We start from the raw sequence: 25628 nt of genomic DNA on the forward strand, positions 1-25628 counted from the left end.
CAGAGACAAAGGTGGGCTTTGTCTGAATTTTGGATATTCAGTTTTGGATATTCAGGCCAGTGCAGTCCTTGCCTGGTTTGCAACACTGCTCCTGCGCCTGGTTTTGTAATTCCTGGGGTTTATCCTCTTACAGAGGGGAAATAGAACACAGCTACTAATTTAAAGTAATTATTTTAAACTTCAAGAACAAATATTTTTATCATGTCATGTTGCTACTGTAGAACATAGAAAGAATGTGACTATAACTATTATTTATTTTCTAAGAAAAATACATCATCCTAAAAATGGTAGTCCTGGAAGATTGTTTTTTAATGAGATCCCTAGTGCATTACTATGTATCAGAGAAAAATAAATCAGAAGGATTTTGTGACCTACATATCTTAATATTTCAGTGTAACACTGCAAGTGCTTTTAACCTCTCAGTTAAACTAGTCTGATGTATTTTAAAAAGAAGTCAATATGCATCTATTTTGGAAGGAATCCCAAAGCCATTAACATTTTTCATGCTAATGTAATCTTGAATGTGCAACATAAGTACAGCTAACATTAATTCTGCTCTACAAAACAGTAAAATTTCAGTTTTACTATACGTAAGTCTTCTATTCTTTGACCTGAAGTAATTAAGTTTGTTCAGAGGGAGGTTCATATTGTATTTCTAGCACAGAAATTAAAGGAATCATTTAGACAGGAGCATTAGCTCTGGAGCCAAGCTGGAAGCCCTGCTGTGATCATTTTGCTCTCTTGGTACGTGGAGGGTTAAAAGGAGATGGTGGATGAGCTGTTTGAAGTGTGCAAAACTTGTAGGAAAACTGCCTTGGGCATTGCCAGCCAAACTGACTAATTGAATTTTTTTTTGTGCTCTAGAAAATAACAGTATGAATACAGAGGAAACATGAAAGGGATACTTGACCATGAAATGCTAATATAAATTCTTCTGTGTTGCTTGGCACTCCCAATCTTCTGATTTTGACTTTCTTATTCTGTAGCAATATTCTATAAACTGTAGTCACTTAGAAATTAATTTCTCCACAGGAGCAGCAATCCTCCAAAATAAATATTGACCTTGAGAGCTGAGGGAGGAGCAGCTCCTTGGGCTGAGGGTTTGGAGCAGCTGCCTCAGATGGGCTCGGGGGAAAAATCCTCAAAGGGACAGCCAAGGAACAAGGTTTGGGAGCTGGATGGGAGCAGCCAAGGGTTTGGGCTGCTGGAGAAGGGGAGCAGAGACCCCCAGAAGGTGTCCCAGCCCAAACTGAGCATTCGGGGTACAGGGAATGAGGGATTGGAATTGTTCTGTGCGAGATCTGCAGCAATTAACTATTATTGCTAATGTATTAAGATGTAGTAAAAAGAGGAGACCTTGAGAATGATAGGGAATCTTAAGCTGCTTGAAGGGATATCACAGAATATTCTGAGCTGGAAGGGACCCACATATCAAGTCCAATCTTAAGACAAAACCCTCAGCCTTGGTGTTGCCATCACCAGGCTCCGACCAACCGAGGGAATCTACAGTTACTTGAAAGGACATGTCAGGTATTATCAGTAAGTTAAATTTTACTTGGAAGTTTATTTAAGGAAAAAAAAACTAAACAAATAGACAGGTTTTTAAAATTATCCCATATCTTGCTATGTAGAAAGCCCTTTCCAACATGGAAGAGCACTTGGAGAAGGATTTAACAATTTCCCAGTGTGATAAGGGGAGAGGGAGCCTGGCCAGGGCTGTCCTCAGAGGGAACCAAGGCTTGGGGAGACCCTGTTCTAATCTCACTCTGCTTGGAGGAGATATTTTCCTGTATTTTCCTTTTTATTTTCTATTTCAGCAGACTATAACCTGAGATTTGGAGTGGGGCAGAGCTGCAGGGGATGGCTCAAACCCCTTTGCCATGGCTATGTCCCAGTTTCCAGAGGGTCACACTGAGGGAACTTCCCAACATTATTAAGTCATAGAGGCAGTTCAGCAATTTGTATGGTTTGTTTCATGAAAGAAAAACAATATTTTAACCCCTGTAATAGCACTAAAGCAAAAAGCAAGGTAAGGGTGACACTGGAATTATGAAGTGTAAGATTGATTATTCTTAAAATGACAGCTAAAATAGAAAAGTGACTACTCCAAAAGTAACAAATCTTAAGGTTCATCAGGAATATGTAAGATTGTTAACAGCATAAAACTTTATTTTATTTCTTAATAGCAAAGATGGTGTGACATTCATTTAATCGATTTTGTTCTGTTTTACCACAGGATTGTACAGTGTATGAAACAGAAAATAAAATTCTTCATGTGGTAAGTAATTCTGCTTTGGTATTCTCTATTTTTACCCCACACATGAAAATTCTTTTTTTCCAAAAATAAGGCTGCTATAGGAAAATACTCTTAAGAGTTCCTTACTCTTTGGCATAATTTCTGATAAATTATATCAGTTGCTAAAAATTGAAGTTGCCTGCAGTAATGCTCTCTGTTATAGGTACAGTTAATTACAAATAAAGAATTATGGGTTTAGGTTTAGAAGCTGCGCAATATTCTGTATGGTGAATATTTCTACCAGAAAGGCTGGTCAGATCCATGGACCTGCTGCATCACTGGTTGTCACACTGAGCATTTTGTGCCTTCAGAACTCAAAAAAGTCTGATGACAAAGGGGAGTGGAAGAATCTTATTCAAGCTTATTGATTAGATATTGGCCTTTAAGTTCAAATACTTTATATTTTCCTGGTACTAGCACAGAAACCTGTACTGACACTGAGATAAAGCCTGTGGTGAGAGGGAACTCTCAAAGGATTTACAAGTTCAGATAAGCTTTTGACAAGCTCTGCCCAAGTGCCTGACTCTTTTTTTTTCTTCTGTTTTTTAAAGCCCTTTGCACATACTCTGCTTCCAGCAGGGATTAAAATCTGTCATAAAACATTGATGTGCTGTTAAATTTAGAAAGTGTGCAGTGACTTTTAGAGGGAAAAAAAAAGCTTACTATAGCAAACCTGGGTATGAATAGAACTTTTAAAATCACTTGATACCTTCTGGGATTTGGAGGCTGTACACACACACACACACACACATATATATATATATATATATATATTTATATATTTGCACCTTTTAACCCACAGTTCTAACTGTAGCAGGGACACCTTCCATAGACCAGGTTGATTTAATTGAAAACTTCTTTGTTTTTTATTTTAATAAAAAAAGTATTTCCATGAGGCAACTCTAAGGTCAAAGCATTACAGCAGAAAGTAGAAAGTGTTGTTCTCCCTGGGGTTTAGTCTGCATCTAATCTGGACAAATGCTCTCCAGTGTTGAGGCATAGAGAAGTTTTCAGTTGGAAATTATGGAATAAGAATAAGAATATTCTTACACTGGAGATTTTTGAGATTTTTGAGCTTCTCCATCCCTGCTGGGAGAAGATGAGACCCAAACTCTGCTCAGGGGTTCTGGCGCCGAGCTGAAGCTGTTTGAAATATTTGTGGAAATAGTGACCTTTAGCTGCAGCCACCTCAGTGGGATGCTTTGCATCTTGCAGCTGATACAAAATCCAGATGCCACAGCCCAGGCTCCAGAGCTGTCCTTGGATTTCCAGATGAGTAACTGCACAGCGAATGGAAATCCAACCTACACATTCAGGCAGTTAACTTATTCATTGTGACAACTTTATTTGTTTAACTTCTGTGGATAGTGTCAAATGAGATATTAGAAAGCCTCACGGTTTTGCAAATGCCTGAAACAAAACTTCCCTGAAGGGATTTCACTGGAATTTGCTATAATTAGGAAAAATGAGAGTACAGACCCCAAAGCAAAATAAAAGCACACAGCAGAGCCTTGACCAGAATCCCATCCTGAAATTCTGTTAAATGAATTCTTTCACATCAGGTTCAAATATTTTCAGGCACAGACTTCTTGAAGGAGTGTGCTTTAAGCAACACACAGAAATTTGGGAATAAATCTTTGCCCATGAGTGTTGTCTGAGAGTTCAGCTCAGCTCCTCTCTGACCTACAAACTTTGCTTTGACAGATGGGTTTAATCTGTCAGACCCACTGCTGCTGTCCATGCAGTGGGGCTCCTGCTCTGAAGGTGTTTCTGTGGATTTGCATTAAGATTTTGAGATCTTTAGCTGGAAGGCTGGATAACAAAATCATTGCATAGTTGTGGTGATGTAGAATATCAGTTAAAGGATGTGCTAAAAGATGCATAAGAATTTTACTGCAGGAAATGGGTTAACTAAGGCACTTCTCTGCCAGGGTAATTTTTAACAAAGGAAATTTTCCAAGTTGAAGAGCACAATTCACCTAATTATCACAGTTGGTAGGGATGATGTCATCATTTGGTAGCCAAAATAGGTTATTCAGTTGCATAAGACATTTATTTTGACATATTTCACTCAACTCCCATTGTATTTATAATCATAAGGATAAAGTCCATTGGGTTTGTTCTTTTATTTTTAAAGTGCACATGGTTGGAGTGGAGAAGACAGTTTAGAGGTACAGATATTCTTCTACAGCAGAACTGTAAATACATGTACACTTCCTTGACATTTATGGATATTTTCTGTTCCTTTAACCACTTGACTTTCATACACCTTTAATTTTACTGTGCCAAGAATTAAAATGATCTGTTTATTCTTGGTTAGTTCTTAGAATAAGAACTTCACTTGTAGTTCCAGTTGGATTAGAGGGGTTCTATTGACTTATTTTCCTTTGCAGTGTAAAACCCTGTCTGGGATCTGTGACCACATCATTTCCCTCTCCTCTGACTCTCTGGTGTCCCAGTCTGCTCATCTCGAGGTCGTTCATCTCACCAGCATCATGCCCAGTGAGGGGCTGGTAAGTAGCAAAGCAGTTTCCAGTTTAGCTCTTAGAATGCCCAGCACAAGCCTCAGTTCTTCGGGGCGATTTGGTTTTGGAATTTATCAAGAAATCAAAATGTATTTTTGTGCAATGTCCTAATTTTTTTTTGTAAGCTGAATCAGATTTCTGAAGGTGGTTTAATTGACATTTATCTAAACAAAGGGATTGTTGGGGTTTTTTCAATTTAAGATCTCTTTGACCTAGGGCTTCACATGTAACTGTATGAGTGTTTAATCTGTGATCCTTTGACAGCCAAACTGCAGTTTTTGGAATGTACTGAAATAATCTCCAAATGCAAACACATACAAATAAAATTAACTAATGTCATTCATGTGCTTTCTAAATGATTGGTGGCAAGTCTGTGCCTTGGACTTGCATAAATGGAGTTCCATGCCTCCCTAATGATCAGTTCAAATAACTATCAGAAGTATCATCCCAGGAACAAAATAAATCTCTTTTATTTGTAAATTGCTGCTCACTGAGCAGCCTGGTTGGATGGCTCTGGACATCCCAGCTGCTCTGCATGGTGGTGGGTCACAGCAGTGAAATGTCCTGCAGGAACAGTTTCAGAATTATTTGACTGCAGCTTTCAAATATTAATGTACTGATACTTTTTTCAGACAATGGATTTTGTGACATTTTAGTGGTTGGTGGGAGGTTCTGCCTCCCCTCTGCAGTCCCTTACTTTGCAACCATTTGCTATTGGTGGGCTGTAGGAACATAAGGATTGTGCTTGGGAACCCAAGACCCCAATAAAAGCTGGAGTGGAAGGTGGCACTGCAGGCGCTGGAATGAGCCAGGCTGCTTTTCCCAGCACAATCTCCCAAACTGCCTCCAGCTGCCTTCTCAGAATTCTTTTTATTTTTATTTTCTCCCTACAAGAAGAGCAATTCAGGAATGTCGCTTCTGGGTTGAAGGAAGCAGTCGTAGGAGGAAAATAAAGGGGAAGTGGGGAGTGAAATTGGCAGCCATGAGGCTTCTCCACAGAAAATCCCCAAACTGGCAAATCAAATCCCACTTGAGTGCCACTCTACACCTTGTGACACGTTTCCTGTTTGTAATTCAGCGTGATTTACAGATTTTAAATTTCTGTTAGTTGAGACACTTTGTATTATTTCAATATCTTCCTCTTTGTTCTGACATTGAATAGCGACAAACGTCATATGCAAATACTGCCAGAGTTACAAGGGCATAATTACTCTGAGGTATGCATATTAATCTGAGAATGACATGTTTTAATAACATGAGGGGGTGTTGTGTGACTGCACAAGTTTACTTTATTCTTAGGCTGATTTAGTCAACAAAGAACATTACCACAGCATAAAGCACATTGAATTTTAATTCTGTGGCATCGCAGATGCTCAGCCCAGTGTGTAATCCTGAGCACAGCTACCATTCCCTCCCTGTGCTGCTGCATCCTTATGGCCAAACTTGTTCCCTTTATGGCCCAGTTTCCCCTCTAGCTCTGATTTCTGGGTTAGTGCAGGGAGCCCAGGAAATACAGGTCAGTACATTTGCAGGAGATACACTGTGAATATCCCAGGGCTTTTGACTTGCATTAGGATTCCTACACCTGCAGGCCAGCACTCTGTGTGCCTTTCCTTTCTATGCAGAAATGGGATGGATTTCTGCTGGTCTAATTAGAGGAAAGTTCATTGTCAGTGCTGCAGAGGAGGTGAACACAGAGGTGCATTTTTCTGAGATGATGGAGCACCGTGAGCAGGGCTTGGTGCTGCTGATGCTTCCCATGCAGTGATGGCTCTGCATCAGGCTGGTGCAGGACAGGAGTGGAATCTTCCCCAAAAATAGCATTTCCTGTGGGGAACTGAGATGTCCTGGTGTGCAGGCTGAGGCAGGTGTCTGTCAGGAGCTTTTGGCAGGAATTGCCCATAAAGTGCTGGAGTGTTATTTAAGCTGTGGAGTGACCAAGGTGAGAGCTGGTGGCTGAGATGTTGGGGCCTTTCCTGTGGTTCACATTCCCCTTTTTCCTGGTAGAACTTGAGGATCTGTGCTGGAATGGCCCTGGCTGGATGGACTGGGGCTGAAGAACCCCTGTGTGGTTCTCCATCCACAACGTGCCCATGAGTTAAGAGCCAACAAAGGAGCAGGGAGTGGGCACTGCTGACAGAGGACATGAGACAAATACTGCAATCAAAATTGCCTGGCAATTTCTCCCTTTTTTTCCCCCTTTTTCCCTTAGATGAAGTGAAATCACAGTGAATGAGTGAGTTTTCTGTGCCTAATTGTGAAGGCACTGTAACGTGTTAGGTTGGAAAGTTCCTTGTAATCAATTTTGCTGACACTGTGTTCTGTTTAGAAGAAAATATGAAAAAAGGACTATAAATGGGAATAAAAGAAAAATCATGTGAAAAGGAAAAGAAAACATTAATCAGAATCAAATATAGAACAGAGTAATGAATTACAAATGGCTTTCTCATGATTGTATAGAGGATTTTTTTCCACAGGATATCTGCTCCATTCAAGAGAGAAATGAGCACTATTCAGTGAATGGAAAGTATTCAGAGTTCCATTTTTATCCTTATCATTCAGTGTAGGGGTTGAGGCCTGATTTACCACACTCCAGCTAAGCTCTGCAGTCCCTGGAGTTACTAATTTCATCGTGAGTTGTTTTATTTATTTTTTATATGGCCTTCCTGAGTGCTTCACAGACACTAATTAATTCATCCTCACAACACACTTGTGAAAAGAATACTGTAATTTTAGTTTTAGAGGTAGGAAGCTAATGCACAGCAGTTGGTGTCAAAATCACCAAAAATGTGTTTTTCAAGAGCGGCTTAATGTACAATTTTTCAGAACATTTTTTTACCTTTATAGCATAAATTTTAAACACAGGCTCTCATGGGTTTAAACGTAGCTCTAATTTTCAGAGCTACTGAGAACAGGGTTCATCCAAGGTTGGCACCTAGAAAACAAACACAATTATTTGCCACTGGAGAAAAGTGTGTATTGTAAATCACTCAGATTTACCAAAGAATTCAGTTATCTGGAGTTATATTCAGCTGACCAAATTATGAGTCTTCCCAAGTTTTCGAAACCCCCAATGAGCCAGGAATCCTATTGACATTGCAGAAGCTCCCACATAAATGGAATTAATTTCCAGGTCCAGGTCCACGCAGTCTGCATTGAGTCAGAGCTCCTGCAGGGCACTGTCTGTGTGTTTAATTGTGTAAATAAATTCTGGATCATAAAGCATTTTCACAAAGGGACTCTGAGTCTTTGGAATGTGCATCTTCAGTTCTAGCAGTTTGAACTTTCCGTCTGTGCTTTTATGAGCTTTATGTCACCCTTTTCTTTTTTTCCTCTCTAAAATACCTTCTTTGCATTCAGCTTTATTAAAGCCTGGCCTTATCTGCAGCCCTCCCAGGGCACTCTCTGTGCTGTGCTTTCCTGGCAGTTTGCTGGACAAAGGAATTTGCATTGGGAACACTCAGTTTGGGGTCTGTTCCAGGTCCTGGGGACTCTGTTTGCATCCTGATCTCTGCAGGCATTTGTTGGCCTCCAGAAATATATTGGGTTTTTTCCCTCCCTTTTTCCATTCCTTCCCCGGCTTCACCAGTCAAATTGGTTCCTCATTTTCCCTATTTTACCACTGATTTTTCAGTGGAGAATACTGAAACACTTTCCATGTATTTTCTATTTCATTTTGAAGTAACTTTAAGGATTGTAAAGCACTTTTTCTCCTGAATTGTAGTACTGGGTATGGTAATACCATTAATATCTGAAGTGCACAGCATAATCAGCATGAACAACATGTCGGGAAGGCAAAGCTTTGTTTCAAACAATCAATTTGACAAACTTCAGATAAATTCCTGCACTAAGAAAGTATTAAATTGTGAGAATCACCATTAGCTCTGGCAGAACATGCAGACATAAATTTTTAGGAAATCGAATAGGATAAAATAACTTTGTGATTTAAGAAAATTGCCTCCTCACTTTAAGTTTTTTGGCTTGATGGATCCACAATAAACCCTTGAGCCAGGAATTTGGGTTGCTGTTGGCAGCTCCTGAGCTTGCTGCTAAATCCTTGGGGATGGAGGTTGATGAAAGCCTGGAGAACCTTGCTATGATTTACCTCCTTCTGTGCCCAGAGCCAGCTTTGGAGCAGTTTTGCTGTCACATAAACAGGCAGCATTTTATTGGAGATTTTATAGAGATACAGAATGGGATCATAGAATGGTTTTTGAAGTTTGGGGCTTTTTTCCCCCCTCCTGTTCTTGGATGATTGGAGATTGTCCATAGTGAGAGATTATTACAGCCAGTATTATTTCAGATGAAACTTATTTTTTTAATCTTCTGAACTTGATGTCCAGCTCATGTACCCAGAGATACTTCTGTGTAAGATGCAGCTTTAATCTTATTTGATGAGATTAATGATTCCTCTTAAGCAGGAGATTCTAAACACAGAGGCAGTTGGGGTTTTGTTGTTTGGATTTGTATCTTCTGATGTCTGTGAAATGTTTTCCTTCTTTTCTTCTGGAATAAAGGAGGACTTTTATCCCCCTTCCTTTCACTTTTTTTTTTTTCCTCTGTTGTCTGATCTTTCCCCTGCTGATAGAATCAGTGTAATCAGACACACTTTAATTAAGATGCATGCTGTTAATATCCAGAGCCTTCTTAATTTTTTTGTAGAGGGAACTTTTCCTGTTTCATTTTAAGAATTTAAAGAAAGCAAAGATTTTTATTTATAAAATAAAAATTTTTATTAAACCAGCTGTAATGTTGGAAAACAAAAGAAGCTGAACAAACAGCCAAGCTGTCAGATGCACAGAACCTTCTTTATGAAGGATTATTCATCTATCCAGTGTCCAGCTACCCTTTCCAATAGTGCATCTCTTTCTGAGGCATTTGTAATTTAAGGTGATGGAAGCCAATCTTTCCCATTTTCACAAGAAAGGAACTGCAAGGTAAGCAGGAAGAAAAAGTGGAATATGAAGGCAGATTTTTAATAGGAATATGCCTGGCCTGAAACTGTCAGGGTGTTCATCTAATTATTTCGAATTATTTTTAAAGGCTTACAGAAACTTGACAAATTTCCATCATGCTTGACATATAAAGGTTCTCATAGCCTAAAAGCCCAAACAAAACCAAATTTTCTTATACGGAAGAATAAAAGAAGTTACTATCTTAAGTATTTTGAGAGGTGGAAGTTGTCTTGCAGGAAGGAAAGTTGAGGTGTTTAAATTTGGGCAAAGGACTGCAACATATAAGGCAGAAAAAAAAATTTGAGAAGGAGTTTTTAATGGTATAAAATTTAAACAAAAACTCCATCACCTTCTCAAAGCGCTATCATGGCATTCATTTAAATGCATTTGTGTAACTTTGATAGTTGAAATAAGATTAAAGAACCATTTTTTATGGGGCAAAAGATCAAGGGGTGTAAGAGTTCCCTGGTTTACTGTGGCATTAAAATCTGCATCTTTGCTGTCACTGCTTCCCTGTGCAGGAATAATTGTTGACACTTAAAACACACTGCTGTCATTATATCCTGCTTAATTAGCCAGGTGGTTCTGCAAGAAAATTTTCAAGGAAATTCCCCTGACAACTGGATATGCTGTTTTCTGGGGAAAAGTCTCTTCAAAATGGGGTTTTAAATGGTTGATGCCTTCCCATACGTTTTCAAAGGTCAGATTTTAATTAAAAACCTTTAATTCACTTTGTCACTAGGGGACAGTGGCAGAGTTGCTCAGAAACAGCCAGGGTTCTTGATTTGATGCCTGAGAAACATTTCCCTGTTCTCTAACATAGGTCAGTGTCATTCTGCAGAGTTTAATAACTGATGTGTCAGGCATAAAGAGCAACTATTTATTTCTAAATGTTCACCAGTCTGAGCCATCTTCACAGAGCAGAATCCTTGACTCCTGCCTTATCTCGAGATAAGGGGTACAGCTTGTTGTTCTTTTCTCTGAGATCATTGTTGGCATTCAACAATAAACCAGAGAGACTAAAACCCCTTTCTTGGGGGAAAAAAAAAGAAGAGAGAATAATCATTTTGAAAAAGGACTCCTGGGATATTTTGCTTGTTAGGGCAGGAAACAAACCAGTAAGGGAACAGAAAGAAAGCTGGGAGCTGAGTCACTGGGATGGACAGGGCAGGTTGTGACAGGGAAGGACAGGGTAGGACCAGCCTGGTGGGACAGGAATGGACATTGCTGAGATTGCAGAGCAGGAGGGAGGCAGGCAGAGCTGGATGGAGAGGGCAGCAGTGGAACCTGGACGGAGAGAGGCAGGAGAAGCCTCCATGCCAGGTGCAGGTGCCACTCCAGAAGGGTCCCTCACACTGGCCAAACCTGTGGATGTACCTGGTCACTCCAAGGTGACCAAACAATTCTCTGGATAGCACTGCCTGAGCTGAACCACATGAAGTAAGAAATTAATATAAGAACTTTCACATTTTTTTACATAGAATAATCTTCCCAGCTTTCCAGGTAAATATATGTCAAGGGGATGCTCTGCTTCTGTAATGGCCAACAAGAAACAAGCTCATTATTTTTCTTCTGGGAAAACAAGGATGAAGGCTCTGTGTAGGATAATTTGAAGGCTATGAGTCATTCACTAAAATTGTTTATTTTTTTTATATATTCTTAAATTTTAATAACCAGGATGAAAGAGCAGATAACAGAATGTAGGGTAATTCTGTGTGATTAGTCAGATTTTATGACTCTCCAATGGCATCTGTTAAGAGATAAAATTATAATTTGATTTTTTTCCAAAAATACACAGAGATTAACAAGAGTCTAAGAACTTCAGGAAGAAATAAGTGGTAAAATTTAGTGCAAAGTTTAGCACTCTGTCCTCTTGTGGCCTTAAAGATTTTGATCTGTTGGGATTTTTGAGCAGGGAATGAATCTCGTCAAAGCAAGTGGGATGTTAGGACTGGGATATTAAATTTGATATAAAAGTGTGGCTGGAAATATGTTCCTGAGGTTGAGCAAGTGCTAAAAGAGCAGGAATGTTGTGTAATGTGTAAAAAAATATTCTTGTGAAAAGTTCACTGTGGAAATTCAGCATAACTCACACTAGATGGGCAAAATTTCTGCCCAATTAAATCCAAAAAAACCCAAAAATTGGGGTTTTAATGGAGATTCCCCATCCCATTGTCCATGGGAGCCTTCAGCTTTCCAGGATCCTCTTTGTGTCCTTGAGTTGGCAAAGGGAACTTTGTCCTTTGCTGCTGGAGGGACCACAGAGACAGCAGAACAGCAAACACTGATAAATTAAACAGCTCTAAAAAGGAAATTCTGAAAGGTTCACCAGCAGCTGCTTTCTTTCAACTAATCCCATTTTGTGAAGCTGATTTCAAGACTGGCAAGATTCAATTTGGGTCTTTGGTTTTTATAAATGAAGTAGTTTGTAAAGCAGACTAATTTAAGAGAGCAAATGAGATGGGGAGTAAAACCTAAAGCAGAGTTTCCTATGCAATAGAGTCAAGCAACCAGCCAGCAATCAGGTTTTGACAATCTTTATTTTTAAGATTTCAATACATTTAAGACTTGCTGAAGTGGAATTCATTTACATTAAGGCAGAAGTTACATTTTCCCATGAAAAATCCAAACAGAGCTAGAGAGGTTGCTCAGGGCCTCATCCAGTCACAATTTGATCATCTCCAAATCAGAGATTCCACAGCTTTGCCAGCCTGTTCCAGGCTTTTATTTTCCTGATGGTAAAACTGAAAAAAAAATTCCTTACCCAAGTTCCAATTTGTCTCTTGCTTCTCATGCTCCCACTGTGAGGAAGAGTTTGGCTCCATCCCAGTTCAGGCACTTGTGGAGAGCAGTATCACCTAAACTTTGTGGGATTTTCAAGTTTTGGGTTTTTCTTGAGGGGTGGGGAGGTGGTGTTTGTGTGCCCCACCCTGCCTGAAGATCTCCATTAGCATTCAGGAATCTGGAAATTGCTTTCTCTGAACAAAATGTTCTTGGTTATTGCTGGGACTCTAAACTTTGGGGCTGTGACAGCACAAAGTGATGCAGAACTATTGAAAGAACAATAAATCAGCAGCACAATGTACCAATTAGATTAATTAGATCTCCAAAGTGATGGATAAGGGTGCAGTGGGAAGAGAGGGGAAGCTCTGGCCTGGCCTCCCTGAGAGGGAAACAGGAGCCACTGAGCCTCCCTGACACTGGGGCTCTGAGTGTGTTCAGCTCCACAGATCCCTGCTCTGGGTGTCCCTTTCCATCTCGTCAGTCTCCTCCTTCAAGCAGAATTCTTGATGGACTAATTACTAAGCTCCTGTTAGTTCACTAAGCTCATTTCCCCCATAAATTAGCAACATGAGCACTGGCTCCTGTCTTTTCTGAGTTTGGCTCTGGCTTCATTTTTACTGAACCAGGAACTCTTTGAAAATGGGGCATTTAAGTTTAAAAACCTCTCCTGCACATGCTTTCAATTGCAATACTTCTTTTATGTCATTTGTAATGAAAAGAGATCATGTTAAATATTTCAAATACTGAACAGGCAAAAGTTGTTATGCTGATGCTCCGTGTTGAACTCTGCTCACAAACTTTAGAATTAAAAAAAGCATTAAGTGAGAAAACTCTGCTATTTATAGAGGTCTTGATATAGATTTGTTACACTTAGATTTGCAAATGTTAATTGACCACAGCTCCTTCCACAGACCCACAGTCTGTTCAAATGTTATGGTCCTTAACGAAAATCTATTATTTAAATTATCATGCAAATGTCCTGTATTTGTTTCCAACAAATATTGATTACCCTTTTTGCTCTTTATTTTCCAGGGAATGTATATCAAATCAACATATGATGGACTACATGTAATCACAGGAACAACAGAAAATGTAAGATTCTTTATTTTAAAATACTTTCATCATGCTTATAATTATTTTCTGTGTATCAGCAGTGCATTTTGTAATATGTAAGTTTGCTTTGAACCCAGCCACTTTTTATTACTATCTTTTTTCCTTTTTTTATGTATATGTATCATATTACCTTTGTAAAGACGTAGTGCCCTTGAACACAGACATAGAAAAGCCACTGTGTTGAAATTATTAATAACTAATGCTATAATAAAGGAAATTCTCAAACTTCTACCCTCATTAATTCCTCAAATACTCCTTTCTAACAACATTCACACACTTTCTCTCTTTTCTCTTTCTCACACACCTTCCTTAATATAAAGGAAAAGTGGTTTCCTTTATATTAAGTATGTTATATTTTATGTTTTCTATCATTTGTAGTAAATATACAGAGGAGATCAATTATCATTTTCATTGTAGTCCCAGAGGTATTAAAAAACCTGAACTAAAATCACAGAGAGTTTTGCAGCTCAAAGATCTGTGTGAGGTTTGAGGGGGCACTAAAGAGTGTGACAGGAACAGCAGCTCAGCTTCTAAACATCCTCCTTGTTCCTTAACGTGCAGTTCATAATTATAAATTTGAATAATTCAATTGCCTTCAACTGCTGCCATCTAATTACTGTGACAGACTTTATAACACAACCCTTCTGGTTCTCATCTTCCAGTCACTGCTCCCACTCAGGCTCGGCTCTGTGCAGAGCTCAGAGCTGGGCAAGGGACAAGTTTAGGTTTTTGGAATTATGGATTTTGGAATTATGGATTGCTGGTGCCCAAGGAGCACACATGAGCTCTGTGAGATGTAAATCCTGCCTGGCAAGTGCCAGTGCTCTGCTGGCCCATATGGGTGAGCTCCATGTGGGATATTTTAATGGATTTATATACATTTAGTGGTATTTACATGGGTTTTGTCAGTGCAAACCCGTGGAAAGCCAGATGATTTGTATGTCACAATTTGAGAAGACAATTCTAATGCAAATTAAACTTGAAATTTGTTTGTTTATATTGTCACCGTTGGCAGCATTTAGAAGTCTAAAAATAACTATATGTGTATCTTGGGTGCTGAAAATTATGACTTGATCCATCTTGATTATGTTGGAGAGATTATGTTCATAGATTGAATTACTCATGCTATAATTAATCCATTTTTTTACAGTAATTCTAATTCATTTCAGAAATAGAATGCAGTTTGTAGGGGAAATATTGATATATTTACAATTGAAATTCACAGGAAGAGTTACTAAATTGCCAGCCACTAGAAATAATTTTTTTTAATTTGGACTGTCAAAACTTTTTGCTACGACACCAGCAGAAGAAATTGCTTTTTTTGGTTTTGCTGGAAGTGTAATCACATGTGCAGATAAACCAGCTTCAAAGACCTTTAACTTCTGGTGTTTCAGCAAATTGATTTTTCATTCCTTTTGAAGGATAATTGACCTCAGAGCCAATGTTTAATTAGCTCAGCCTCATCCAAGTCAGGAAAGCAGCTAAAAAGAGAAAGAGCCAGGCCTTTGCTGTTCAGCTGAAGTTAACCATTATGGATGGAGGTGCTTCCTGCAGCTTCCTGCTCCCCTCTCATGCCCCACTTAAAGCCAAGAGTTTGTTAAAGTCACTTCGAATTCCAGGAATATTTCTGTTTCATGTTTGCTCCTGGGCTGCCAAAATTCCACAAGTTTCCAAGAAAAAGAGAAAGTGGTTCTGGAGCCAGGTGGGTTTTCACATCCCCACTTGAAGTGTGGGGTAAATGAATATAATTTAAATAGCTCCTTGTTGTAGGGCAGGAGGACTCAGGGGCTGGAGATGGGGTCTGGCTGCTCTGCCAGGCTTCAGCTCAGAACTGGAGCCCCCAGCCAGGAGTGACCAAAGTCCTCTGAGAGGTCAGGCAGGGAATGGAGAACCAGAGAAAAGGCTGGGAATGGAGAACCAGAGAAAAACTGGGAATGGAGAACCAGAGAAAAACTGGGAATGGAGAACCAGGGAAAAGGCTGGGAATGGAGAACCAGGGAAAAGGCTGGGAATGGAGAACCAGAGAAAAACTGGGAATGGAGAACCAGAGAAAAGGCTGGGAATGGAGAACCAGAGAAAAGGCTGGGAATGGAGAACCAGAGAAAAACTGGGAATGGAGAACTGGCCCCCAGCCCAGAGAGAGCAAAGAGCTGCCAGCGCTCAGGCAGGAGAGGGGCTGGAACTGGGCAGAGAAAGGCTGGGAGTGGAGAACCAGCAGTGGGCAGGAGGTAAAAGCTGTGCTTGGAGCAGCCCAGTCAGGCTGGGAATCACCATGTCCAGGGCTGGCTGCTTGCCCTATTGGCTGATTATTGGGTAATCAATAATTGGGTGATCTCCTGCCCCCAGAGCCCTGCATGGCCCTGGCAGTAGGGACTGACCCTTGGGGGTGATGAGTCTCTCTGGCATTTGATTCAGAAATAATTGCAGTCATTTCCCTGTCAGTGGCAATTTGGGTTTTTCTTGTATTGCCTCCTCTTCTCTTTGCTCCTTTTATTTGTTTATGTTTTATGTTTTTAATCTCCATTCACAAAAGGAATGAGTGGGATTTTGGGTTGAAGTGCAGCTGAGGAGCTCTTGCCTGCAGTGAGGTCATGACCATGAATTTCTCCATGAACATCACTTTCAGTTCAGATAAATCCTTTCTTCCTTTGTGTTTGACACGTGCCTCCTTTGTTGTGTTTAACAATTTATGTTTTAGGCTGGCTCCAGGAGCTGTCCAGGAGCTCAGCTACATTTTGGTAACAGCTTTTTCTCTGTGCAGTTCTTCAGCAGGATTAGAGCCAGGCCACCCCCTCCAGCTGCAAGTGGCTCCTTTTCTGCCTTGCTTAGGAGCCTGTTTGCTTGGCAGGGAGCTTGAACTGTTTCTGGAGGGTTATTTTGCTTTAAAAGTTTCAGCACTGTTTGACAAGGGACACTCAGTCCTCTCCTCTCTCTGACCCTGTATCTCAGCAGTAAATTTCCCATCTTGTCCAAATCTCCTGGCTGAACAGCCAACTTCCACTGGGTTTATTTTCCAAGGTGATGTCTCAGCTCTTGAATTCTTTGTGGTTTTTTCCTCCTGAGTGCCAGGCTGGTGTGCTCTGTGTCAGTAGAACACCTGTAAGCCAGGGCACAGTGCAAATTATTTGCCTTGAGGTCTCAGCTCTCTGCTCCTGAGCCTGCTGATCTCCTGAATGCCCCTGATTTCTCTCACAGATTTAAGATTTCATCAAAGCTTCTAAAATTATTTGTACAATAGTAGTTGCCCGTGTTTGAGTTGGCTACTCATTTTCATCTGCTCAGAACAAGCTACATTTAGGATAAGGGAGTTTTTCAGCTCTGGGATCACGAAATTATGTGAATAGTGTGTGTACATAAACCCTCCTGAAGAGCAAGTCCCTCACACCCATTTGTAAATTACCATGTCCTGTGTTCAAATGGTTCATTTAGCATTGTTTTGGAAATGCTGGAGCTGGATTTGAAGCTATGAATTCCCTGTGTGTGCAGAGCATCTTCAGCTCCCCTCAGCAGTGACGCTGCTCTGTAGGGGACTGAGCCCTGCTCTCTGTCCCACACCTGGCTGGTCCAGCCCTGTCCTGGGGGTGTTGTAACAGATTTAACTCCATGAGATGTGAATTCACCCAGGGTGTTCCCAGCAAGGTCATGACTGCTCAGCTAAACACAATGGAATAGCTCAACTGGCCACAAATGGCAGCTGGAATTCTAGGTTGGAATGGCAAATGGAATTCTAGATTACTCCATCAAATGTTATCAGAAAAAATATTTTTTCCTTATCAATATGATCTGTTATCATTATATGACAGAAATAAGACTTCTTTAGGCACAGCTTTCTTGCCTCTTTCAGCATTCATTGTTTTAATTCCTGCTCTTTTCTTCCACCTCCACACCCTCCCTGTAAAGTGAATTTTTCTCTCTTGTCCTCAGTCTCCTGCTGACCAGTGTAAGAAAATCCATGCTGGTGATGAGGTGATCCAGGTCAACCACCAAACTGTGGTAAGTATTCTGGAAATTCAGTGCTCAGGCTTTGCAGCACAGAAAAGTAAAAAAGCTGGTAAAAAGTACTAATTCTTCTTTGCCCAACTATATTATTATTATTTATGTCTTTTTAACATCATATTCACTGCTTATTCTTAATAAGAAAAGGCTCAAATTGAGTCCATAACCAGCCCAGAAGGATTAAGCCAAATTTACATTTTGCACAGCTGCTGTTCAACATCATCTTCTTCTTATATAAGGAGATCCAAGAATATTTCCTTGAAGTTCTTAGACTTCTCATTATGCACTTGCCAGCTGGTTTAACTTCTCCTCTTGAACAGAATTTTGCATTCTGTTTAATGCAGGATCCAGATTAATAATGCAGAAGAGCTGTAACAGCCATGTATGCTGAATCTGTTGGGGGGAAGATATAGAAATGATTAAAGTGTTGATAGGAATCTGCCAGGGTTGGGGTTTGGGCATTCTTGGATGGGGATTTATTTTTAAAATATCCATAAGCAGGTAGATGCTCTACCTCAGTATTGCAGTATGTAATTTAAATAATAATTGATTCTTTATATTTAAATAAAAAATAAAATATTAAATATAATTTATTATTATTGCTAATAATAGTAATAGTAATAGCTCCAGTATTGCTGGAGCTACAGGTGAAAGGAACACTGGCATTTATTATTTCTTAGGCATGCCTAGTGACAAGGACAATGGTAACTTCCTAAGAAACTCCTAATTTAGCAATTTCACTTTGTCCTGGTGAACCCCATCTCCAGACATAGCAGATGCAAAATTAAGAAATCTCTTTCTGTCTGTCACTTGTGTGAAGTGGAAATATGAAAGTCTGGCTATTAAAATCTTATGATTAGAGAGCAAATATTTTCTCTTGAAAAGGAGTATAACTTATTCATTTACACTTTAAATGTTAATGCAACACACAGCTCTTATCTGTATTAGAGAGTTGTCATAGTTACAAGCTGAAATATGCATTAGGCTGGCTTTCTCCATCAAACACACTCTTCAAGTGACAGATCTGATTTAATCTTTACTCCCATAGGTGAAATCCCCCATTCAGCTTCTCAAGAATTGGCTTTTTTAGCAACTCTTTCCATGTCTGTTATTACAGCAGGCTCAGGGTGGTTGATACTTGTAATCCCTTTCCACCTGAGGGCACAGGACCAACAGCAGAGTCAAGTGCCATACAAGACTTTTTTCCCAAAAAATTCCCCCCACCCCCATAATAAATTAATTATTCATTCTGAAGTTTCTAACAAGCCAAGGAAATAGATAAAGGGCAGTGGTTCTTTTGGAAGCTTATTCTTGCTTTGAAATGGCTGGGAAAGTCTCATTATGTCTTCACTTTGGAAAATCAGGCAGCAAAAGTGAGTGTTTGCATGGTTCAGAGGTGTGTGGCCAACTCTCACCCTCATGGATTAGGAGTTTTAATATTTTAAATATCCCTTAGATCTTCAGGTGTCACTTCTGGCACTCCTTGCTGCAAACCACCCTCAGCTGTTCTCCTTCTTCCCCCCACTTATCATGTTATCATGATCTATATTTTGCTTATAATTAGCATTATTTCCATTAGTGAACTGGAATTATTCAAAGGGAACAGCTCATTAAATTTCCACATAATCAAAATTCTAATATTAGCACGAGCAGCTCATAAAAAGGGGTGTAACCCATTTGAAAATAATGACTGGGGAGGGTCAGAGAACTTGCAGATCTCTGGTGTTCCTACAGGTTTTCCAGAGAAGATTTTATTTTGGTTATCCTAACCAAGACATTTGTTTAAGGTTGATGTTTCTGTAGCATTTTGGTACCAATATTTTATATTATATCAAATATAAATCCTTCAACACAATGTGTTTGGAAGAAACTGTCCTGAAGATGATTAGAAAATGTCATTTTTCCTGCCACTGCTGGAAATACTTCCCTGGGCAGAGAAAGTATGGATCTCCTTTAGCAGATTCCAGTCCCATAGCTGGCTACCAGCACCATTTAATCTGATTTTGACTGAACTAGGCCAGTGTATTTTCTGGATAAATTCATATTCATTTAATATGATCATTTGAGTTTTCAACTTTCATTGATGTTCCCACAACCTGTAATAAATTGCTCCGGTAGTTAATTATTCTCATTGCTGGGAGGGGGAAAGTCATTTTATTTGTAGTCTATATTTGTCTGGCACAAGCTTCCAGTCCTTTGATCTTGATGTATTTTTATCTCTTAAATTGGAGAGCAGGTTTCTCTTTTAGGTATTTTCAGGATGCAATCAAATTAGCTCATCACTCTTTTTTTTTAGTAAGGTGAATAATTTGAGCACTTCCAGTTTGTCATCCTCATGCACGATGCTCCTCAGCATCCTCTAAATTCCAGCTGCAGCACCCTGCATTTCTCACAGGAGTTATGGAGCTGTCCAGGGCAAGGCTTCACTCATGGGCAGGGCAGAACTGTGGTGCTGAAAGAGTAAAAATGAGATTACAGAGCCTGGAGCTGCTCCAGGGCAGGGTCAGGGTGGATTGCAGGAACTGTTCTCCCTGCAGAGGGTGGTTGGGCACAGAACAGATTCCCCAGGGAATGGGCACAACTTTTTCGCAGTTTTACTTTATTTTTCCAAAAGCTTTTCTATGGAGTTGAGAGTTAAAAAGTGTTCAGGAGGTATTAAAGGAGAGCTGCTTCCAAATTATGTAATGCAACAACTGAAAAAGTGAGAAATAAAAGCCTTTCCACGTGGAATCTGGTCTAACCAAGGAACACTCTGTAATACAATTACAAAGATCAAAGAAAAAATAATAGTACTTTAAGCAAGAAATTAATTAAAGCAGGCAATTCACCACTGGCTGTTAAGATCATTTAATCATTATCCAATTTCCTTATTTGCTTTTCTGCTTTTTCTTGCTTATAAGATTTTAATAAAACAGTGTCAGAAACTTTAAGAATAAGTTATACATTCTAAATTACTGCCACCCTAACTCTTTATTTTTCCCTAAAATTCAACGGGCACCAATTCTGCCAATGCCTTGTAGATTTTTACTTCCTCTCCTATAAAATTATAGAGAATACTGAAGATACCACTGTAGCACTTTGTTTGCTAAATTAAAAATTACTTTTTAGGAGTTTTACTTAGGAGTTTTACTGCTGCTTAGTTGAAATAGCAGATTTTATATTGTAATCATTTTTCAACATAAACTTATGAAAATTAAATTATGTTAATTTTCCTTTTTAGTTAGTTTTTCAGAAAATGAAAATATTGGAGATCAAATAAATATTGATTCATCTACCTGATCACCTGTAAAATATTTTGTCTTGTTCTGCATAGAGAAGTGATTTGTAAACAAGGGAAAACTGAATTTCTCTGTCTTCTATTCTTTGGTGGTTTTTTGGGGTTTTTTTTTTGGTTTTGGTTTGTTTTGTTTTGTTTTTTTTTTTGTGAGGGTTAGGATTTGAAGGTTATTTCATAGGACAGAGAGCAATAAGAAGGCTTTTAGTAATTCCTGTTGAAAGCTCGATGTTACTCAGGAGCACCTGGCAGGACTCCAGGAGTCAGAATGTAGTAATTAATCCCAAACCAACTGAGCACCACAGAGCTGATGTGACTGAAAAATGGCAAAGATGAACTTGGAATTAATCAGGAACAGGTTTCCAGGAGAAACTGAGTTTGGATACCATTGTCTTGACATTAGTAATATCTTGTCTGAAATAGTGTGTGACCTCCAGGTCGTTTACAGCTATCAAAGGTGTTCACTTAGATAGGAGATTAAAAAATGTAATGGGTAAAAAGGAAAATGTGTCATCTGTCTCATAGGAAGAGGAATTATTTAAGGATTTCAGTTTGGTTAACTCAGCCAGCTGGGGCTGAGACAGAATTCCTCTTTCTCCACAGACAGAGGCAATAAAGACCAGAAAGAGAAACAAATCCTCAAGGCATAAACCACTGCTGTGCCAGAGCAAGAGGCCACAGAAATATCTGTAATAAATCTGTTGTGCTACTTGTTTCTTATATTCTCCTGAAGCAGCTGCAGGTTTTAACTGAATTATTTGCATTTTCACACACGAGGTTGCTCTTCGGAAGGATGGATCCTGTGATTTCAAGGGCACAGAAGAAAGATGGGGACAGATTTTTATTAGGGTCTGTTGTAGAGGGGCAATGACTTTATACTGAAAGGGGGGAGATTTGGATATAAAAAAAGGATTTTGTTTTGCAGTGAAACACAGGCACAGGGTGCCTAGAGAAGCTGTGGCTGCTCCATCCCTGGAAGTGTCCAAGGCCAGCTTGGACAGGGCTCTGAGCCACCCACTTGAGAATGTCCCTGCTCCTGGCAGAGAGGGTTGGACTAAATGACATTAAAATGTCCCTTCAAACCCCAAATACACTTTGATTCTAAATGCATGATCAGCAGCCTAATGCCCTTTCATACTCTTCACTGTCAAATTACATGCTTGAAATTAAGTGTGTCAAGAGCCTGGCACAATGAAATCATTTCAGCACTAATTTATTTGTGTGAAGACAGTCATTGAATTAATACCCTTGGTGTCTGTTTGCTGAATTGTAAATATGAGTCCTAATGAGAGCTCATTTTAGGTGGAGGTAATTCTGTAAATGTAGTGCCAGGTCACACCATCTGTGTTTCAGCACACTCTGTGTTGGGAAATGCAAGCAGGGAAAAAAAAAACAAAAGGACAAAAGCTGTCATGAGAATTTGAACTTCTTTCCCCAAAAGATGTCCTTCTGTTTCCAAACAAAGTGCCACATGTTACTGATTGTCCAGACCCAGCCTTTCAGAAAGGCTCAGCAAAGCCCCTCTTCCAGTAGTAGATCTTGCTCCTTCTTGGATTCTTGCTGTGTTTCTCTGTTGGTTAATGAAAATAACTCTGTAAGATAATGGGAGAACATTTGGTTTGAAATCATCAATTCTTGTTAGGAGCAGCTCGAATATTAATGAGAGTGAATCAGCTACAGGTGTTAATGACGAGCTTCCCCTTCAGTGACAGAAAAGTCTTATGATCTTCCAGCACATTTTTGTCTAATAATAATTTCTGATTTCCATCTTAATCAAACCAGCTCTCTTGATTAATTCCCTAATGAGGCAAAGTGAATTACTTAAAATATGAAAAGATGATAGTCTGCTTCCTTAATAAAAGTTGGGTTTATACCAGCTGGGTTTTTTTTTTTTTTAATGTAAATATGAAGAGAGGTCAAACTTTGCAGGTTCAAGTAAATATCCAGATGGCTTTGCTTATGTATTTGAAGAGTCATGAGGGGAAACATCTGTCCTGGTTCCTGTGAGGGGTTAGTGCAGTCAGAGCAGAATTACTTGTTTTCAGGTGCTGTGCAATAGAGTAGGATATAAATATTTAGAAAATATTTGGCACAACTGATTTCCAGACCAAATGCCTGAAAAGGGAGCTTTTAAATTCCTGTTAGTTATTGCTCTGGGTCTCCCCACCCCAGGTGATCCAGTGAGCAGAGCAGGTACAAATCCCCCAAGCAAATTCAGGTGTAACCTCCCTTCCTGCTGTGAGGGACACTCAGTATTTCTGTATTCCTTAAAACTTCTCCATTTTTCAGAGTCCTGACAGGGCTTGGGAAGGCAGTGAAGGAACTGAGGAACCCATTCCTGCCTTGTCCCCAGAAGCTTCAGGGAAAGCAGAGAAAGGAACAGATGCCTCTGTCCCCTGTGCACGCCCAGCTCCACCATCTGAGCTAATTTTTACTTTTGAATTCCTACTGTAATAAATAGGTACAATGTGTTTGGAAGCAATTGGCAGGGAGGGGAATAACTGCTCTGGGGACTCAGACCTCTGGAATCCTCTGATAAACACCACCCTGTTCCACAGTTCAGCTGTTTTCTCAGTTCCTTTTAAGAGACAAATATATCATGCACTTCATGCCTCTGCAGACATCCAAAAATGCACTGATTTTTTATTTATTTGTGTCCATCTGTAGCATTAGGAATTTTTTGTATGAATTTTTCCTACAGTTCTGCAGTGAGTCATCCCCAGGCAGGTAGGCTTTCTTTTGAAAAGGGAGAAAAGGTGCTTTTCCAGCAGGAACAGAGTTGGGATTATAACAATGCTGAAATCCCCACTGCTGGGAGGATGCTTTCCAAATCCCATTCATGCAAATCCAGATCTTCTGAATGAGAAGGAGCAAAGTCATTATGAGGAGAGTCTGAAGGAGTTATTGGAGAACTAAAAAACTCTGATTTGCTGTTAATGAAAATGGGTTATGCCTTTCATGTTTTTCTCAACATATTCGTTAAGGAGTCCCAGCTACAAAATTATCAGGTTAGGGTCTACAAAATTACCTCAGCATTGTGGAATTTCTTGGTAAAGGAATTTATTGTTTTAGCAATTAATATTTTTGGAACTAGTTTTTAAAAAGTTGCTATATTCCTAATTTTCCACCATATAGTTTCTATGAGAAAACTAACAAATCCTTTAATATAGACAGGATTCCACAGGTTTCTTTTGCCTGTTTTTTTTTTTTTTTTTCAACACTGAGGATGTAAAAATAAAAATTAATGATTGCGGCAATCTTAATTGTAAACGATGAAAATTTCAAACATCTGTCTGACCATTTTGAGTGAATTCTTTTGCATCTTTCTGTGTTTCTGCCATCTTTAGCATCTAAATTAGCATCCATCTTCATTTTTGGAGGAAAATGAAAAGTACCACATTGGTCTTTTATTTCTTCATTGTTCTAATGTTAATTTAACTTTCCTTGCTGAACGATCTTAACCCATTTTGTAGAATTCAGTTTTGACTGTATGGGCTGAAAATCTTAAAGAAGCAAAATACCTTTGTGGAGAATGCATCTTAGCAGAGCTAGAATTGCTTTAAAGACTGATTCTTTAGGAGTAAATGGCAAAATATGACTCAAGGACTGGTTTGCAACTAAGATTTTTAATCCACTGTAATGACTTCTCTTTTTTCAAAGCTATTTTTAGTAATACAATTTATAATAAGTTGTCCAAATTCCTGAGAGCATTTTATCATTGCCCAGTAGTAATGACTGCAGACGGTGCTCTGATAGATCTTGGTATTTAATGGTTTTGTCATTAAGGTTCTCATTGGAATAATTTATCCTTCCCTTAATTATTAATCATTCTTTTCTAAAAGGAGCCCATGGAACTCTAAGGATTTCGGCAATCTGAAAATTACATCAATCTATAAAAATCAAAGAGGGTTCCACTTGATTTCTATAATTGAGTAAAAGAGGAAAAAAAAATATGGCCCCTGTGCCTTTGTAAACACAGCCCAGACTGGAGGAGGTTTTTGGGATGCAAGCTGCCATCCTTGCATTTGTTTGGATGTTCCCTATTTACAATTGCTGCTGTTGTCTGGTTTCCTGTGGCCAGTGCATTTTTAGAAAGTTTTCTGTAGAACAGCAGCATTAAAAATAGAACAGAACTTTTAAAAGCTTTTAAAAATCCTTTTTGGAATTCCAACACATCTTGCAGTTCTGTCCCAGGTGGACGTTCACAGTGGGATCCTGGCCTTGGCCCACTGTGGAGGCAGCTTGGAACCTGACAGTCATATCCCAAATTCTCTCCAGCCCTTAGAAAAGCACTTTAGTTCCAATCTCTTGGAGGTTGTTTTCTATTTTCCCTTCACCTTTTTGTGTAATCAGATATTATCTTCCTCTAAGAGGAAATCATTACAAACTCCACCTGATATAACAGGGGGGTGAATGCAGACTGTCCTGTGCCTGAGCACCTAAAAAATTTATTGTCCTGCTTTTTAATAGCAGTGGGGATTCACACTTTGGTCAGAAGAGAAACTATTATTAAAATGTTATTATGAACTCTGACAGGTCTAACATGGCCAGTATAAAAATATTTACTGCTTGCATGTATTGGTGCTGGTGCTGTTCTGGGATTCACTAAACTTTTCATTCTCACGGGTTCATGTCAGGGCTGGTGCAGCTGCCTTGGGAAGGTTGTGTCTGGGAATTGCTGCATG

The 25628-nt window shown here is 39.4% G+C and overlaps 1 protein-coding gene across 1 annotated transcript in view; it reads left to right on the plus strand.

Moving 5' to 3' along the window:
- Nucleotides 1-25628, plus strand: part of LOC118698660 (connector enhancer of kinase suppressor of ras 2-like) — a 172964-nt gene that overhangs the window by 88407 nt on the left and 58929 nt on the right. Inside the window, exons 6-9 of the mRNA XM_054516354.1 lie at nt 2237-2278; nt 4690-4809; nt 13593-13652; nt 17598-17666. Of these exons, the coding sequence (XP_054372329.1) occupies nt 2237-2278; nt 4690-4809; nt 13593-13652; nt 17598-17666 (291 nt within the window). The remainder of the gene's footprint in view (nt 1-2236; nt 2279-4689; nt 4810-13592; nt 13653-17597; nt 17667-25628) is intronic.

This window comes from Molothrus ater, chromosome 14 (genome assembly GCF_012460135.2).
Source record: "Molothrus ater isolate BHLD 08-10-18 breed brown headed cowbird chromosome 14, BPBGC_Mater_1.1, whole genome shotgun sequence".
In the NCBI taxonomy this organism is placed as follows: Eukaryota; Metazoa; Chordata; class Aves; order Passeriformes; family Icteridae; genus Molothrus; species Molothrus ater.